Source organism: Vigna umbellata, chromosome 8, assembly GCF_029865625.1.
Source record: "Vigna umbellata cultivar VRB3 chromosome 8, Vumbellata_1.0, whole genome shotgun sequence".
Lineage (NCBI taxonomy): Eukaryota > Viridiplantae > Streptophyta > Magnoliopsida > Fabales > Fabaceae > Vigna > Vigna umbellata.
Window position 1 is genome coordinate 40,872,229 of NC_142172.1, and position 18,788 is coordinate 40,891,016.

An 18,788-nucleotide genomic window follows, 5' to 3' on the forward strand; every position below is an offset into this window, starting at 1 on the left:
AAACAGCAAATTACCTCTGAACATGGGGACTAAGTAGGTAATTAAGCCTATTAAAATTGTTCAACTAAAATTAAAAACTTTTAAATATTATACTTGGGTTTGTTCTTTCAATATTTCACTTAGTTATTAAATAAAAATATATTATTATAAATTTTAAGAAATATGAAAAAGTATAACTAAAATCAAAATGATTTATCTTAACGAAATAATAGGTGTATGTCGGTTTAATTTGAGATAATATAACTAAATAAAAAAACAAAATGAATTTAGCATAGTATAGTTAAAAAAAAAAATCTTTTAGCTTTGATCAATTAGTTTTAGTATATAACAAAGGAACTAAAAGGTAGAAAAAGATAACAAATTATAATTATAATATCGATATAGATTATGTAATATGATTACATTTTTAGTTAAGAATATATTTTTCATATTTATATTATTTATGAAAACTATATTTCGTTTTTAATTAAATTAATTATATATTTGTTTTGTTTCTATATGTAAATATTATTGTTGATATACGAAGAAATTTTATATTATTTTATAAAATTAATAGAGATGAATTTGGAAGACTCAAAATGAGAGAAAAATTACAGAAAGAAAAGTGAGAGTGAAGGTGTTTGATTAAAAAAATACAAGAATTCAGAAAAAAGTTTATAATTATTTTTAAACAATTTGATAACATAAAAAATTTATAAAACTTTGTAAGCAATTTTTATATAAAAGATCCTACAAAATGAACATAAAATTGTCAAATATTTAATATGAAAAAGAATGTTTAATATCATAGCTGGTGATCCCAAATAACAAGTAAAAATAAATTTAGTTAATAACCAATTTCATTACAATAAACTTTAATATCATTAATTTCATTATGATAAATATTTGTGTAATACTATGTTAAAAGATATTTAAACTTAACTCAATATTATATAAATGAGTTATAAAATAAAATTTGCGATATCAAATAATTTTATTTTTAACCGGTATAAAATTTCCAATTGAGGAATAAGATATGAGAAGTTTTGAAGAGTGGAAGAAATAAAATTGAGAAGTGCGGTGGTAAGTGGTAATGGTGCAATGAAAAGGTTTTGGGATTTGCAAAAATATGAAAAGATAGCACTGACAAAATAAAAAAGAAAGGTATGCTGTGTTACAGAAGAATAGAGAAGAGAAAAAAAAAATTAACGCCGTTTGTACGTATTTAAAAGAAGGGACGACGTTTGTGCAAAATTTAGTAAGTAAGGATCAATTTGACACACTTTTAAAATGAAGGACTTAATTGATAAAATTCAGCCAAACTAGAAACAAAATAAGGTATTAAACCTAAGTTGAAAATTTTCCCAAATAAACCTAATTGCAAAAGAAATTACTCAAATAAAATACCAAATTCTTTACTGATTTTTTCTGCCATGTTTTTCTTTTAGGTCCAATATATCTCATGCATCTATGCTTACACTTATTCATACTCAACCAAAGTAGAGAAAATAATAAAGACATTTTCTTATATTCAAATCGCAGTGCAATTTTACTGCCACTGGGATGCATTGTGATCATCGTTACCATCACTATTATTTATTTTAACAAAATCAAAATTCAAATTTTGAAGAATCAAATTCCAACTTATTTTAAATTGTCTGAAAGTCATTTTAGGTCACAGAAATGGATTCTCTTAAAAGTTCTGACCGGTGGATAGGTCTAGTTATATAATTATTTAATAAGTTTTTTGGATAATTATTTTGGGAAATATTTGATAAAAAGAAATCGTAAAAGTATTGACAATTGATTATTTTATTAATAGTATTTTTCTTAATTTTTTAAAACAATCAACCTAATTTTAACCTTATTATTAGATAAATAAATAAACCATCTAAAACCCATCTGTTGCAGGATTTGGCTTCTCCACCCGCCGTAAGCGAGTACAGCAAACTTGGTTGAATTGTCGGAAAAAAAAAATTTATTTGATAAAGCTTTGATCTTTGCACACTGCCCATGAGCTCGAAAGTTCCCTCCCCAGATTCAATTGGTATTCCACTCTTTCCCATTTCGTAACTGAGAATCATAGTAGCCATTACTCTGTCGCATTCGACGTGGGTTTTCCTCAAATTTCAATTTGTTTTTGTGACCTTGACTTTCATTCTGACTCCATTGTTAGCCTAAAGGTTCTTCATGCTGGTCCTTTTTTTCCAGAGTCTCAGACTCAAGGAAGACTATTATTTTTAAGTTAATATTTTAAAAGTAATACCTTGAAATTGCTGTGTCAATCTGTTGCCAGAGGTTTTTGCTTGTGCTTTGCATTACTTATCTTGAACAAGTGACTTGTCTGTACAGATGCATTGAAGTCTAAAATGTCTGTTCAAAAGGACACAGATAAGTTCTTCATGTCAATCACTGAAGGAGAGAAAAAGCCATTTGACTTTTTACGTGTTCTATATGGTAAGTTTTTCCATCCCAGTTGAAGATTGTTAGATACATGGATAAAAGAACTGCAATCCCTTGTTGTTTAAACGGTGTTAGATACATGTTCGTCAACGGTGTCATTGCATTATGCCTATATCGCGTGTCTATGTTACATTTCGAGCACATAATGAGACCAGTGACATTTATGGTGTTAAAAATTTCAAAGCATTGAAATTGTAATTGCTGTTAAAAATTAGTTGACGATGTTTCTATTTCTACGCATAGTTATGGTTCGTGATGCAGGGTCTGGCATTGGAACTCAAGTCATTAGTTGCATCTAATCATGCATCTCTAATTGTCTTTTGTTATTAGTATTTTGTTGTATGACATATTTACAAATATTGATCTAATTGTAGATGGTTGCATTGCTGGAGGTGTTGCGGGTGTCATGGTAGAGACAGCTTTATACCCCATTGATACCATAAAAACTCGACTACAGGTGAATTATGTGTATATATTCTAGACCTTTAAATCTAGTTTTTCTTTGTTATCATCTGTTGGGTGACGGTTGAAGGGAAGGAAGGAACTAGGAAGGAAACAAAAATAACCCAGTTCATTTACATAGGAGGAAGCATGTATTGTAGTTAATGAAAATGCAGTTATCCAATTACTGAATTCTTTTTCCATTTTATTGTGGATTCTAAATGTTAGTTCATGTCAAAGTATGAATTTGTAAATGTAATAATTGTCACTTAATATGTGATATTCAAATTGTATATTTGCGTGGGATATTGACTTTGTTCAACATCCATTGTACCTTGTTTGATGTGAACTCTGATGCTAATGGAGCACTGTGATGAGATTGCTCAACTTGTGATATTTTAATCCTCATAGGGAAGAAATAATAGAATGGTTGAAATTATGGTGTTTTCAGCATAGAATGAGGAAGATAGAAAAAAGAGAACGAGAAAATGAATTGATATTAGTTCAGTATGATGATGTTTATATGTTCATAAAACCAAGAGTACTAATCCTTATGTATAAATTTTATTCTAATCGTATCCTATCTCATTGGGGAAACTAATCATGATGGGATAAGAAAATATAGTAGCCAATCTTAACAAGGGAATAAAGGAACTAACTTTCGAGGATAATCTAATATATGATAAGATATTACATAAATTCTAACAACAATACTAGTTCTGTTGTATTTTTTCATTTTCCCTTCACCATTTCTTCTTAGAATGAGTTTGTCGTATAAGCCACTAAACATAAATCGACTTTGTCCAATGCATGGAATTCTTCCTTTTGTGTGACAAAACTTGGCCATTTTATCTTTCTATAGTTTCAGCGTCAAAATTGTAGAACAAACACACTTGCAGCAATTTTGATTTTATAACTCATTCATTCCTATATCAGGTAGCTCGTGATGGAGGAAAGATTGTTCTGAAGGGTCTGTACTCTGGGTTGTCTGGAAATCTTGTTGGTGTCTTGCCGTGAGTGAACATTTTTTTTTCATATTTACATAATTTCTTAAGGCAGTTACTTTTTTGTCGTTATCTTGAGTTTTTGTTTTTCACTTTATTCTTTTCCACAGCAAACTTATTTAGATTCGAGCTTGTTAGATGCTTTTGCTTATGTGCCATAAATTTAAGCGTGTAAAATTTCTATTTCTAGTTTTACCTATTAGGAATTGACTATAGGATTCTGTTTTTATTCTATATTAATTTCTTGAAATATTCTGTAACTACTTGTTCTGAATAAAGAATTTTTTTCTTTATTTTCTTGAAGGTGGTTTGTATATTTGTATTGGGGAAAAAGATGGATTGCATTCTGATTTTAAGCTGAGTAAATATGCAATAGCATAGACACTACCCGCTATTTCTGTACTCAGAACTATTTCAGCTTTTCTGGAACCTGGAGCTCATTACTAGTATGATTTAGGACACAAGTTAACATTAATGTTGTTCTAACTTATAATAACAGTATAAGCAAAGCATTAGAAAGCATAATTACCTTTTATTATCAGTGGCAATAGTTAGAGGGATCTATTTTTTGAGCATTTCTTGCTTTCACTCTTCTATATCTCAATGAGGAAGATAATAATACTTTTAATCTATCTACTGCAACAAGATAGTTTTTCCAGGATACATTGACCTTAACATTCTTTTATTTTGTTAAAAACATTGGTTCTTAATTGATTATCAGCATGTATGCCTGATAGACCATTCTTCCTCCTTGCAGAGCGTCTGCAATTTTTATTGGAGTGTATGAACCCACAAAGCAGCAATTGCTACAGTCATTGCCTGAGAATCTCAGTGCTGTGGCTCATTTTGTAAGTTGGCTATCTTTTCTAAAAGAAACAATCTCTTCAAATTAACTATGCAGTGACTTTATTTGCCATGTGCCACCAACTTCCACCTTAGATATGTATGTGATTATGCTCTTCGCCTGCATACAATTTTAGAATTCTGATGTTAATTTTTATGACTGTATGCCAATTTTCTGGTTTCATAGCATTTCTTAGCAAGTTAAATCCTAGGATACACAAACCAGGAGTGACAGCAAGATGAGTAGATAACCAAAAACATGAGAACCCAATTCTTTGATGTAGATATTGATGTGAAAGGGTACCACCAAATCATATTTACAAACATGTTCTATTATTTTATATGCATATTGAAGATACTTTTCAACCTCTGTAAACGATATGGGGGAAGCCATTGCAAAGTAAAAATGTGATGATTCCCCAAAGTCAATCTCGTCCAATTTTAAATCTTTTAGACCTATCATGATATCTGATGTTTAGTAATTTTGTTTGTTCTCCAAATTTGCAAGAAATTTCTCCAAAAAAATTTATTAACCAATCCAATAAGATAGCAGATTTATAATATTTTGCCAGTTAGCCTCAGTCTGCATGAGGTCCGGTTTAGATGAGCTCCTCAACAAGCACTTATAAGGGAATAAAATAAAGAGGTAAAATGCATCAAGTTTTTCTCATTGGTTAAAATCAATTTATGTACCTCTGCTTCTTTAGAAGTTCTCTCAAGTTTCATCTAACTTATTCAAAAGCCGAAGTGTATAACTTGATTTTAATTTATATTTACCTCCCCATTTATTCATTTGCAAATGCTTACTGAGAAATTTATCCAAACTATGTCATAGCTGGAGTAGCACAGGCTGAAGATGAACAGTGATATAGATTTTGTACCTAGGCTTATGCTTGGCTTGAAAGGGGATTTTCTAGTTTGATGTGCACTTTATGCATGTTTGAGCTTTAAATTGCCGTCAATTTTTATTATTTCTCGAGCATAAATTTGCATTATTTTTGGTGCCATAGAAAAAAAAAATAGAATGCATATAAACAGAAACAAACAAATAGAAGTTATAAAACTTATTAATGATTAGTTAACCAAACTTTTTGGTGAGTCATGTTAATCATCCGAACGTCAAGCTTGTATGATTAGCACACAAGGCACTTAGCCTGGTGCCCTGGCCTTGAAGTTGGGCTGACATTTCTTTTCAATTTTTGCTATTTTGATATTCTGAAGCTGATTGCAGGCTGCAGGTGCTATTGGAGGCATTGCTTCTTCTATTGTTCGGGTTCCAACAGAGGTAATTAGCTTTACTTCGTTTACTGCCAAGCATTTTCTGCTTTCTTGAACTTGGAATATGTCCATGTCTTTCTAGGTTGTTAAGCAAAGGATGCAAATTGGGCAATTTAGATCAGCTCCAGATGCTGTTCGTCTCATTGTCTCAAATGAGGGTTTTAAAGGTCTTTATGCGGTATGTATGACTAAATTTCACATCTTTGGAATCACCATCTCTGGAAGGCAATATATGTAAGTGAGAAGAGATACGTTGTTCCGAGTGATCAGAACCATAATGCCTTTTTACATTATTTTTTTAGCTTTCCCATTTTACATGCTATTTTAATATTATATATATGTGTGTGAACTTTTCTTTTTTTATTTTTTGCCTCCCTTGATATCTATTTTTTGTTTATATGATATTGTAGGGATATGGTTCTTTCTTATTGCGAGATTTACCATTTGATGCCATAGAATTATGCATTTATGAGCAGCTCCGTATTGGGTATAAATTAGCGGTAAGCTTGCTATTTGAACTGTCAATTGATTTTTATAAAAGTTGTTTTTGATTTTAAACCATCTACTAAAAAATGAAGCTCCTGTTTCATGTAAAATTGTATATCTGATTTTGTGTCAGAGTTGAAGAAAAGTAGTGCATAAAATTAGTAAGGTTGTGCTTATTGGAAACTTTCTGATGATTATTAAAGTATTTATCGAATTTATGGCATCAATTTGTTAGATATTATTGTAATTAGCTCAGGAATAAGGATTTTATGTGCATTTAGTTAGCTTTCTAATTTCAAGCATATATATTAATACTATAACATGTATTACAACCAAAGCTCTTTTTCTTTGCTTGAATGAGGTTACAACAAAAGGGTGGGTAGTTTGTTTCTGAATTTTTGTTTCTTTACAGGCAAAAAGAGATCCTAATGATCCAGAGAATGCTATGCTTGGGGCAGTGGCTGGTACCAAATATCTATTAAAACCTCTGTTCTGCTGAACTTGAGTTGTTTGATTTGAACTGAGAATGGTGAATTTGATACCTGACAGGTGCCATAACTGGAGCAGTCACAACTCCTCTTGATGTAGTAAAGACCAGATTGATGGTTCAGGTGAACACAATTTTTTTTTTCTTTTCATTATTTGAAGGAAATCTTTGGGATGGCTCCCAAGTGAAGATGTTTTTTTTTGTTGTTAACGTTTTGCTATGTTGATTTGACTCTTAGAAGATGCTTTATTTGAAGTATTTGTGACTAACTTCAGGGATCACAAAATCATTACAAAGGCATCAGTGATTGTGTGAGGACAATAGTTAAAGAAGAAGGAACTCATGCTCTTTTTAAGGTATATTCATTGTTCTTACTTTTCTTCAATTCAAAAGCTTAATACGATTAACTTTGTACATTTGCACTGTCCTTCAGGGTATTGGGCCTAGAGTTTTGTGGATAGGAGTTGGCGGTTCAATATTTTTTTGTGTTCTTGAGAAGACAAAGCAAATACTTGCTCGGAATCGGCAAACCAAAGCTGAGATTCGGAAGTGAGTTTCTTCTGGTTTTTCTTCAGCTTCATTCCTATATTGGTGCCGGGCCTGAAAGGATGAGCTCAAGACAAGCCCTTCTGGACCTGGAAATTGAAGCCTAAATTGAAATTTGGGCTTTGTCATAAAGCCTGACTAAAATCTTCCTGGAGCTTTCTCTAATAGGCTAACAAAGCAGAGATTGGAACAGATGTAGATCTGTTTATTTATTTCATCTTCTTTTATTTTGTTTTTTGCAGCGCTGAAAAATTATTCTCTTTCGTTTTATTCAAAATACGAGACAATAGAGTGCAGAGATATGGAAAGAGAAAATAAAGTGTAAACATGAGTTTTCAACCTGTACAACCTCTGCGTAGAGAATGTAAAATTGAAAGGCTATTGCTTCTTTCACCCCACAATTACTAACTAAATATCTTTCACCACTGACAGTTGCAGAGGAAGAAGAGAGATGTGAAAAAAAGAATGGTTCCGGAAAGCTCTTTCTTGAACATATTTCTTATGCGAAACTTATTCCAGAAAATATTTGTCCAAGAAAGTTAGTTCTAGAAATCTCATTCCAGGAAACGTATTCCAAAATGTATTTGATGCGTTTCAAAACTTGTATTTCGAAATTTTTATTCCAAAAAATGTTTCAAAGATCTTATTATGAAAATCTGAGTCGTTGAATAACCCTAGAAGGTTTCAATGGTTTTGGAAACCCGATGAACAAATTTTATTTTTTTTTTAATTATTGAAAACCATGTTGAATAGGTTTGGAAAATTGTTGAAGATCCAATGGTTTCCTCTTATAAACAATTTTTTTCAAATATATTTTGCAAAATAAATTATTAGATCTACAAATATTTTATCTAGTTAGAAAGATTCTATAAATATTTTTTCTAATTAAAAAGATTTTATAAATATTTCTTCTAATTACAATAAATTTATATTAATTTTATTTGAAATATTTATTTTAAATTTAAAAAAAATTGTTCACGACAGAAAATCATTAACAATTTTCCAAACTTATTCAATTGCTTAATGATTTTCAATAATTAAAAAAAAGAAATTGTTCGTCAGAGTGCCACAAGAAGAGAGGAGAAGAATAACTAATAGAAAAAGAATAAAAAAGAGAGGGGGCAGCTCTAGGTCAAAGAGAGAAGAGAAAAGAGAACAAGTGAAAAAAGTTTGAAAGTAAAAAGTAAAAATAAATTCCTATAAGTTAAAACTCCAAACTATTCATAAAATTCATTTTCTTAGCAAACAAGTTTCGAATTTAATTTTTATAAAAACATTTCAAAAAATATTAAAATCTTAGTTTCTTAAAAATCGAATTCTGAACCTGTTAAAAAATGTGCTATATAAGTAAATATAACACACAGTATGTTATATGTGAAATTAAAATGTCATTAATGAAAAAAAAATCATGAATTTGAAGTGTCCAAGTAGAAAGTCAAGCTTATGTGATTCACCTAGGCTCAAATGGTGCATTTATAATTTCTCCAAACATCATGGCTATATGTCTGAGTCTGTTGGACCGTAACCATTAATTACCTGCCAGTTAATACATTGGTCAGTACAATTGAATATTTTGAGCAACGCTCTTTTAATTTCCGTTTTCTTCCTTTCACGAACAGAAGTGTACCAACAATTGAAACATTGAATAAGCATGAACGAACATTATCCATCTTCAGAAATATTCATATGAATATTGTCCTACTGTCTTCAAACAGCACCATTTAGCCATCTGAAGGAATCGAACCTTAATGTACAACAAATCTTTAATACAAACAACATTTCAATAACTTTAAACCTCGACAGTTTTTTTTGACCCCGATAACTGTCTGCTTGTTGGAACTTTGATTTTTGCTCTCCTCCGAAATAAAAAAAGCAAGAATCCTAAAATGACAATCAAAATAAAGAAAACTTCCAAGTGAGCCCCCCATAGAAACTGAACAAATTCTTGTGTGCTTTTACTGTTACAGTCACAGTCATAGACATTCTGCAGTACACTTTCTTTGATACTGACTTCAGGATCAAGAACAAAATCCAACGTCACAGGTCCATCATCCAACCAAATAGTTGTATTCTTTGATTTGTAGCCAATCATGGTAGCCACCACTGCAATTTATATTGAGAAATTGATTAGAAATAATAAAGAAACTGAAACTAGAGTAAGGCTGAAAAAAAGATGATATTATCATCTGGATTGGGATGACATCTATATTCCATCCAGGAATTTTTCAATAATGCACAGTACAACCTGAATTCCCTTTGTGTTCAATTTAGAGTCCAAAGTTCCACATGAATTCAATTTGTTGAAATAATAGGGAACTAAATGTCCTAGGTCTTTTATTTTTTATGTAATAATTTACTTGTCTTTGGACGACTTGAGATCCCACCTGGATTTACCAAATCCTGAGAATTGCATTTTTTTTATTTAATTATTTGAGAACGTCTTCAGGGTAGGCTTCAATCTATACTGGAAAAATAATTTGAATTAAATATAATAATACCTTCGTATTTATCTCTTGGGGCAAGAAAGCGATGATAGTCACCTAAAGTTTTTCCGGCTGTAACCTGCTAGTTCAGATAATTAACAGATATACAAATTAAACCATCAAAGTGAAGAGTGAATCAAACATGCATTTGGGAAATATCAAGAATTGTACCAAAAACAAAACAGCCTATAGGCTATCAATTAAAACACGAAGTTTAAACTTAAAATATCATTTTTATGCAATAAATTAATCGGTCAAATAATATGCAGTACAACTACAGATCAGTATAAAAAAATTTCGCATTGTTATCTAATTGAACACAAAATGTGCAGATATATTCTTCCTGCGTGGAAAAGACCTACAGAGAGGAGGGGGATAGAGACAAATTTAAAAGGAAAAATGAAAAAAAGAGCATAGTCTCACATACTGTATAATTTATTCCACTGACAGTTATAGAGCCTGGTAATGGCTTTCCATCGGCTGAAGAGTATATTCTTCCATGCACTCCTGTCTAGAGAGTACAAAACAAAATGGTGAATCGACCTAAATTCGAAGCAGCTGGAGCAACACTTTAGACATATGCAAATATAAGAATCTGCTAACCGATCTATGCATATTTTTAACATAACTTAAAAGGTTATCTTTTAATAAAAGAAAATATATCTAGTGGAAAGGATAATACAACTGAGCCCAACAAAACAAAATATGCAACTGTGAAAATATTATTGCACATCTTATTTCAAGCATTTTGAAACTGAATCTTTCAGGTTTCCTTCAATGTTTGTAAAATTCGAAGGGAAGAACAGTATACATTAGAAATCAAAGGAAACGAATCTGTCTGGATAATGTACACATGGTAGTAACTGATAGAAAGAAGTTCAGTGTGCTGAAGCTCCTTTTTAAACTTTCATTTTCCTTGTGCACATTGCCCTTCGAAAATATTCTGAGTAGATGACCACCAAAAAAAAAAAAGAGAGGCTTAACAACCTTAGTTGGTAAATTTGTATAAATAGTATAGAGGATACATGATACAGTAGATTCATAGTTGCTTGGTTATGACATGCCTGAGAATTCTTGGAAGTTTATGTTCTTTGCTCAGGATACATTCACACTGCTTAAATACGTTTTCGATCTACTTTCTATTAGAATGGGATCTGAAGAAGGGTCAGAGTAATTTCTTTTACGTGTAATGCTTGCATTTGATGCGGATTTTCAGTGTTAACTGTAACTGAAATGATGGGAGAAATCCAGTTCCATTTGGGAAAACATGGAATTAAGAACTTACATCTCCTTATTGTCATATTTTATGTCAAACGGTCTCTATCAGCATTCTCCTTGTGCACAAAAGTGACCATATATAGGGGAAGTAATTTCAATAGTAAAAAACAAAATATGATTTTATCACTAGGAGCTATTGAACTAGTAGCCATTATAGTATATTGTATGTAATGTGATTAGCATGTGTTCTCAGACTACACACTTTTATAAATGACGGTAAAGAGCCTCATTCTCTTTATAAATTAAAACTTATACATAATGTCAGAGATCACTTGTATACAATTATACATTCACTCCGCTTGTTGTTTCCTACATCCTCTCTCTTGACTATTAACAAGAACCATTGAAGGGCTTCTAGAAAAATTCTGAAGCAAAAGACAGGATAATTTCACATTAATTCTTTAGGTGTAAAGCATATGAACAGAAACAGCATACCTTCACCAGGCTTGCCACAAGATTAAGCAAGCTCATTTTGTTGTATTTCCAAAGAATAGGAAGCTGCACATTAATAAAGTAAACATGTGTCATCATAAGAAACTTTTAAAGTAAATTATAACCAATTATACGTAGATACCAAGCATGCAAACCAAGTATCTTACAGATACATGGAGCTAGAATACAAAAATGGAAAACAAGCTCCTCGCATGCAGAGTTAGATAGAACTCTGTTGAGATTGAAATTACAAAAGAAAACACAAGGAAGTAAAAGAAATTTTGCAGATGCATAGAATACTCCACCCTTCCCAAAGCCCCTCCTCCAACTTTCTCATTCTTGCCAAGCGTTGCTTCTCTTCCACTTTCTCCTTTTAATAATTTTCTATGACAAAGTTCACACTTCACTCGTCCCTACCATATTATTCTGTTGCTCCCAAGAGTTAATATTCCTTTTAACCACCACACTGTCAACGTGAAGCTAGTGCCTTGGGGTCATTACTTCTATATGCCTACCACTATCTCATTCTCGTGCTTATGTTGGTCAAGAGCAAATCCAAAGCAGTGCAGTAAAAAGAAACTGAAATACGTGTCTCACAAAAATTCAAGTCCCACTTCTTTTTAAATAGAATGGGAGAAAACTCATGATCATTGAATCTAGAGAATTATTTTTAATAATGGAGCACGTAAGATCTGGGTTAAAATATTAAAAATGGATGAACAGTAGTAATTGTATTGTTAGGTCTCCAATAGATCTGACAATGTCACCTAGAAACATGTCCTCTTATCCTACTTGTTTTGACAATCAAAACTTCCAATTGAATGCTTGAATAATGTCAAAATGCATCCCAAGTTTATCTGGGGGTTCTTGGCTGGACCACTATTCCTATCACTTACGATTTTCTTGCTTTTTTTTGTGTTCTATTGTAATAATTATTTTAGAAAAATTACATTCACACCCCAAGGTTTAATATAGTTGCACTCAATAACTCCATTTTTTTCACCTTAAACAAACCTCTCTTAATTTTTAACTAACATATTTCCATATACATTTCGTATTAACACAGACTTCCCCCATTTCCCCCATTTCTTATGCATTTATAATTATCAAGGGAAGTCAAAGTAAACAGACAAGAAAAAAATATCAGGTGTAAAATGTAATTTGTCTTAATTATTCTTTCCTATTCTGCATATACTTCTGTAATTTTAAAGACTGCTCGGAATTAAAAGTTAGAACTAACCTCAGTAGCATTAGGCCATTTATTATCACTAATTTCCAAGGTCAACTCAAAACATCCAGCATGTATGTAGTTCCAATCTTGCATTCCGCCATATAGAGGATACCTGGAGAGAGTACCATTTCTAAATTGTGCACACATTAAAAGGAAACAAATTTCAGTAATAAACTACAAAACAATACATTCAGAAAACAATACCATGCTGCTCCATTTGTAATTCCACTGAGAAATTCTTTGCTTGAAGACATGTTGTAATGAGAATGACTATAGATACTTGCCATGAAGCGAAATGCATCATCATCAGGGCACCCATAGTACTTTGTCCTGCAATTTATTCATATCAATAGACATATTCAACACAATTGGAAACATGTCATTATACATTTCTAATGTAATGCACAGAAGATGACCTGAATAATTTCTTAATAATTTCACCTATAGTTTTCTTGGTCTCCCTTTACCTCTAACAATAGGGCTATTTTCTATCTGATTTACTCCCCTTATTGTCAGCTTCTACTAGTTTTCTTCACACATGCCCAAACTAAGGCATGTTTCTACCATCTTTTCTACAACGTACTTTAACTTTTTCTTTAATGCATATATATTGTTATCCTATGTTGTCTAGTATGTCTACTCATTCAATGCAGTATTATCTTATCTGCTATAGTGACTTTTTCTCTTACTTTTTACCATCCAACATTCAGCTCCGTAAGTCTTATAGTTGAGGTAAAATTTTCCTATCAGAAGAAAAACGGTGAGCTACTGAAATAGCTTTTATTATGACATAGGAAACACATAATGAGTTGCAAAGTAGACACAAAATGCAAATTAAAATAGTGAGAAATGAATACACCAAAGTATTTTACGACCTTTTATCTTCAGAACCATCCCACGGATAGTTTGCAACAAGTGCACCCTGAGGTTTCAAAGAAAAAGACATCATTAATGACCAAAATCTGCATAAATGGAAAATACTAATGAAAACGAGCTATAATCAATTCTAAAGTATCAACTATTCTGGGTTATTTCACATTTTCAACCATAGAATGAAAATAGAGTGAATGCCAGTGAAGAACTGAACACAAGTTTCAATGACTTTTGACAAATTTATCTTGTTGCCATTAAACAAACCCATAAAATTCTGCTTAGCAGTATGTATATCTAATGGAGAAAATTGAAAGATTTCCGAAAGAAACCAAGGATGTAATTTTTAGGGTTTAGGGTTTATGTATAGCAGGATCCCTGTGTATGCAAGAAAAACTGGAAATGAACAGTTGAGTCCAGAGTATACTTCACACAAATTAGTGAATTAATAAATCAAGCAAACAAGATATTATGTGAATCCAAAGAATGAATACCCCATGCAACGTGGCAGATGCTGTGAATCGTATATCTCTCAACCAATTCATTATTGCTCTTGTCTCAGGCTGCCGGGAATCCTCATCATCATTTACAGAAAAGAACTGATTTTTTAAATTCAAACATTGCAGGATAACGTTTAGAAGATAGTTAGCAAGAAATAGCAGTAAATTTAACAAACAATTTGACATACAAATTGCAACTTTAAACTTAAATTAAATTCAAATAAAAGGTAAAAATATTAGAATTTTATGTCATAATAACAGTGAACATCAACCAATCTCATCAACATATATATATATACCTGGTCAGGAAAATCCCGATTCAAATCAATATTATTAGCATTACCACGCTTTCTTAAACTAAACCCATCAGGATTCATTGATGGAAGCAGATGAAGGTGCACATTCTCCACAATGAATTTCGCCTGAAACATTTTAAAAGTCGGACAATGTAAAAGTAAAAACAAAATAATAAATAAACATAAAATAATTTGCACTGACAAAATGCAAGACATGAACACTGAAGCAGATTAAATGAATTCCAATATACCAAAATATAGTTCATATTTATATATTAAATGAATTGGTAACATGAATAGTCGTTTAACATTCACTCGTCTGAATATTCATACTGACAGCAGGAAGGGAAAGCCTTATTTGATGATTTTCTTTCTATTTTTTCATTATAAAAGATTCAAAAGACTGGCAAAAAATGAAGAAATTGTTATCAGGCTGTCCCCAATTTTTCCACAATATCAAGGATGATGAGACTACAACCTCAATTTAAAACCTTTATTTCAACAGCTTATAATCTTCAAGAATTTGCACCAGTATCAGTAATGTTCTTTGTGTTGTCATAGTCAACTATTTATTAGAAATTACACTTGTACAAGACAGATCTGTCTTTAGGATGTTATTACTACTTAACTAGACATTATAATTCTACCATCATTACTATTTAGTTAGACATTACAATTCCAGTGCATGTGGCATGAACAACTGTGATGTCTCCTTAAATGTATCTATCGTAAAGTTCAGATAAGTTTTCCCCAAACAATATTCCTAACTATTTCTTATGTAGTTCTTATGATTTTCTGACAGTATCAGCAATGTATCAGCAAAGGCACATAACTGTCAAACATGGGAAACATATCAGATTATATCTGGGCAAATAAAGGAAAGAAAAATACCAAAGGATCTTTCAAATAGTTATCACATAACCAATTGGCCAAACTTATAAGAAGCTCGCGGCCCACAGGTTCATCACCGTGCACATTTCCTATATACTGCATCAACATAATTTTGGTCAGAGTTGCTGAATACAAGACCACAGAACATTGCACAGAGATTTAATTAACAAAGCAGAATATGACAAAGGACACAAAATAATGGCAAAAAAAATGAAAACTCAACTATTCCATATATCAGTAAAAAAAACAATAAAGAATTATTTATTGAGAGAAAAAGCAACATATTGTTAAACCTTATATGCACAAAAATCCCAAAAAAAAAATAGCGTAGTCCCTCCTAAGATTATTTTGCATCCTATTACAGTTTAACTGAGATAGTTATTTTAGAGGGGCATTGAACATGGAGTGGGATTCTTATGACCAATGTCGTCTACGCACTTACAAATCAATGATTTCTTTTAGACTTCAAATCTTTGAATTATTTGATCACTTACTCTGAAAAACTTCTGCCAGTTTAGTAAATTGATGCATGCATAATGCATTAGTGTTCCTAATAAAGAACAAGAAAATTTTGGAATATCAAGACAAGTATACCATATGACACAGATAGGAAATTAATGAACAAGAATTCTTAAGTAATAACCGTTTAATAAAGTTGGGAATAAAAAATGATGAAGATAAATGAGTGGAAAACTTATTTCAATCTACTATCCAATGTATCATCGTATTCTTAGGTTAACAGTTTTAAGTGTATGTAATATTTTCCAGTCAAAAAAAAGCAAAATTAGATAAAATAATATCATAAGCTAGTTGTTCCACTGGTATTGGGTCGCAAACACTCGCCTTAAAAGCAGGTTTAGTCTCTTCTTCTCCTGGCTTGTCAGAAATCTCTATCACCAACTATAGAGTGGAGGAACACAAAAGGCGATGACAATCAGTAATATGAAACTTATTTAGATTTAAGTTTAAGCTATAAATGAGTTCCTAAAAGGAAAAGAAATTACCAGTGGAAATCCATTTACACTATTCCCAATACTGATAGCCCATTCCAAGAATCCCTCAAAGAGAGAAACAAACTGCGAGTCAGTTGAGCAATTGCAAGAAGAACAGACCTTTTAAGAAGTTCAAGTATTCGTAAATGGAGGATTGGTGATCAGTGAGCTCTAATGACCTCTGTCGAGGCATAATTTGAGATAGATAATTGAGAACTGTAACAGTATGAGGAATCACCTGTATATCCTGGAAATGTTGCTGCATCTTTGTCCAAATTCTTTGATGGCCCATTCAAGGTCATCATTGGACATGTATCCTTGTGCCAAATCAACACTGATAAATAACATAATAAATAAGCATTAAAAATGAAAACACATTAAATGCAGAACAAAATAAAGTAATATCTACATAGCAATCCAGGAGAAGATTCATTATGATTACCTTATCTGAGCCTGAGATTCATTCTCTAACAAATGCCTTGTACGACTTGCATTACTACAGTCATTGAATTCTTCTAATACCGAGAAAAGCACGAGTTAGAAACTTCAAATTCAAAATTCAACCTTCCAAACTAAACAGCAGAGGTTATCAAGCTACTCATTATGACAGCATGTAAATTCTGAGCCCGCCCCAACGTTGAAGCATTTCACTTCAAACTCCTAACTCAGGAAATTGAAACAAAAATAAACAGAATATAAATTCAGATGCAAGTCAAGATAATTTCCACAGTCTCATCCGTTCAGAACCTCGAGAAGTTCAACAAACAATTATACCGAGTAAAAAATATCCTAAAATAAAAAGTTCCGAACCTTAAATATAGTTATCACAACTTAATTTCGAATGCAGCCAAATTTACTCAAATAACGCAACGGAACGGAGTTAATTCAAATCAACTGAAATAAAACAAATACACAAAAGCAATTAGCATGGTTTGAGTGACGAAGAATACCTGAAGGAAGAAGGGTTTGTTGCAAGGAACCCTTGGCAAGAGAAGAGGAAATTGTGGAAGCAAAAAGGATAAGAAAAGATAGCAGGTTCGTCTTCATTACCATGGACGTGGACGATGATGTCGGTTTCAGGCATCAGGCTAAGGTTGTTTGTTCGTTTTCTGCGATTTAACTGGGTCACACTCACGTGACGTGAAAAATCAAAATTTTCAAATTCAAGCAATGTTGTTACCTTTTCTCTATTTGGGCTCTAAGTGGCTCCCTCTTTCCACCTTCAGCCACTTTCTTCCTGCACCTCCATAACTTCCTTCTGACCCTTTCATAATTTTCTTTTTCTTTTATTTTATCCTTTTTATTCTACAATTTAAAAGTATTTTTTGAGATTTAGATTATCTAATTCGAAAAAAATTTAAATTTAACTGTAAACCATTTTCTTCTAAAACAATTATTTTAATTACACAATTTATAAATTAAAATTAACTTCTAAATTATATAATTTAAAAGCCAAAAATGATTTCTAAATTATATAATTTGAAAGTTGTTGTTTTTCAAAAAAAAAAACGTTTAAATTACATAATTCATAAATTATTTGACAAAATTTGAAAGTTATTTTTTACTTTTATAATGTGAAAAAATAAAATGGGAAAAAAATTATAGAACTGCTCAATCTTCATTCACCCGTCTGTGACTTTGGAAGGTTCATCAGATTCTTTTGATATATTCTTTGAGAAAACAGCTTTTCATATCGTAAAAGTTATTTTCACCTTTTACAAACTTTATGACAAAAATTATTCGTTCAACTAAACTTTAAGCTGAGATAACCTATTATTCTTGTAAGACCTGCTACTTTTTTTGCTTATAATATGGTGCAGAGATGCCAACGTTATTAATCAATTATAGCACTATCTTAATTAAAATTTGAATTTACGTGTTCAAATACGGTATTTATAGAGAAATTATGCGGTATTCATACCGTATTATACAGGTTTTCATCTTTACATTCTCATGTTTATACAAAAGACAATGCATCATTCTTATATAGTGTTCTTAACCTGTGTGATTTCATATATTACTTTCATCGTATTTATATCTTAAAATAATTAATCCTTACTGATTAATTACGGTACCTTAATGTGTAGAAGTTATTTCACTAGATGCTACAATTAAAATCTAAATATACCATTAATCAAACCAACCCTTTTAATTCCATTTGAGCCATTTCACTTAATGCATTCAGACAATACTGAATTGATTTATCTGCTGAATATGTTGTCCCCGTGTGTTTCTGAGTTGGATAAACCAAGTTCGGTAAATGATTGTTTTATCCATTATGCTTGAAA

The 18,788-nt window shown here is 31.5% G+C and overlaps 2 protein-coding genes across 6 annotated transcripts; one reads left to right on the forward strand and one right to left on the reverse strand.

Annotated features, from left to right (window-relative positions):
* The first annotated feature begins 1,869 nt into the window (after window positions 1–1,869).
* Window positions 1,870–7,928, forward strand: LOC148194704 (putative S-adenosylmethionine carrier 2, chloroplastic). The gene is made up of 12 exons (XM_088095739.1): window positions 1,870–2,026; window positions 2,332–2,436; window positions 2,817–2,899; window positions 3,820–3,896; window positions 4,645–4,735; window positions 5,962–6,015; window positions 6,091–6,186; window positions 6,419–6,508; window positions 6,907–6,958; window positions 7,044–7,105; window positions 7,257–7,337; window positions 7,415–7,928. Exons 1-12 carry the CDS (start codon window positions 1,993–1,995, stop codon window positions 7,532–7,534), a joined length of 945 nt encoding a protein of 314 aa, XP_087951865.1. The 5' UTR covers window positions 1,870–1,992; the 3' UTR covers window positions 7,535–7,928.
* Window positions 7,929–9,149: 1,221 nt separating this feature from the next.
* Window positions 9,150–17,610, reverse strand: SOL1 (carboxypeptidase D). Of its 5 annotated transcripts, XM_088096593.1 has the most exons (16): window positions 17,451–17,589; window positions 17,099–17,160; window positions 16,943–17,015; window positions 16,739–16,834; window positions 16,513–16,543; window positions 16,352–16,408; window positions 15,509–15,604; window positions 14,621–14,743; window positions 14,316–14,420; window positions 13,827–13,873; window positions 13,156–13,281; window positions 12,961–13,063; window positions 11,724–11,786; window positions 10,438–10,521; window positions 10,026–10,092; window positions 9,150–9,630 (listed from the first exon to the last, which is right to left on the reverse strand). In XM_088096593.1, the coding sequence occupies exons 2-16, from the start codon at window positions 17,100–17,102 to the stop codon at window positions 9,317–9,319; spliced, it is 1,389 nt and encodes a 462-aa protein (XP_087952719.1). In that variant the 5' UTR covers window positions 17,103–17,160; window positions 17,451–17,589; the 3' UTR covers window positions 9,150–9,316. The 5 variants fall into 5 exon arrangements, with proteins under 5 accessions (XP_087952719.1, XP_087952715.1, XP_087952716.1 ...); XM_088096589.1 differs by lacking the exon at window positions 17,099–17,160 and having other exon boundaries at window positions 17,451–17,610; XM_088096590.1 differs by lacking the exon at window positions 17,099–17,160 and having other exon boundaries at window positions 10,026–10,089; window positions 17,451–17,609.
* Window positions 17,611–18,788: the final 1,178 nt, after the last annotated feature.

What these genes read in the sequence shown, in the direction of transcription:
- LOC148194704 (XM_088095739.1), top strand. Translation starts at nt 1,993, where the DNA reads ATGAGCTCGAAAGTTCCCTCCCCAGATTCAATTG. An exon ending in CCATAAAAACTCGACTACAG is followed by an intron (nt 2,900 to 3,819) that starts GTGAATTATGTG and finishes TTCCTATATCAG; the next exon opens with GTAGCTCGTGATGGAGGAAA. An exon ending in AGACCAGATTGATGGTTCAG is followed by an intron (nt 7,106 to 7,256) that starts GTGAACACAATT and finishes GACTAACTTCAG; the next exon opens with GGATCACAAAATCATTACAA.
- SOL1 (XM_088096589.1), bottom strand. Translation starts at nt 17,553, where the DNA reads ATGGTAATGAAGACGAACCTGCTATCTTTTCTTATCCTTTTTGCTTCC. An exon ending in GAATCTCAGGCTCAGATAAG is followed by an intron (nt 16,835 to 16,942) that starts GTAATCATAATG and finishes GTTATTTATCAG; the next exon opens with TGTTGATTTGGCACAAGGAT. An exon ending in ATTACAAATGGAGCAGCATG is followed by an intron (nt 13,064 to 13,155) that starts GTATTGTTTTCT and finishes TACTCTCTCCAG; the next exon opens with GTATCCTCTATATGGCGGAA.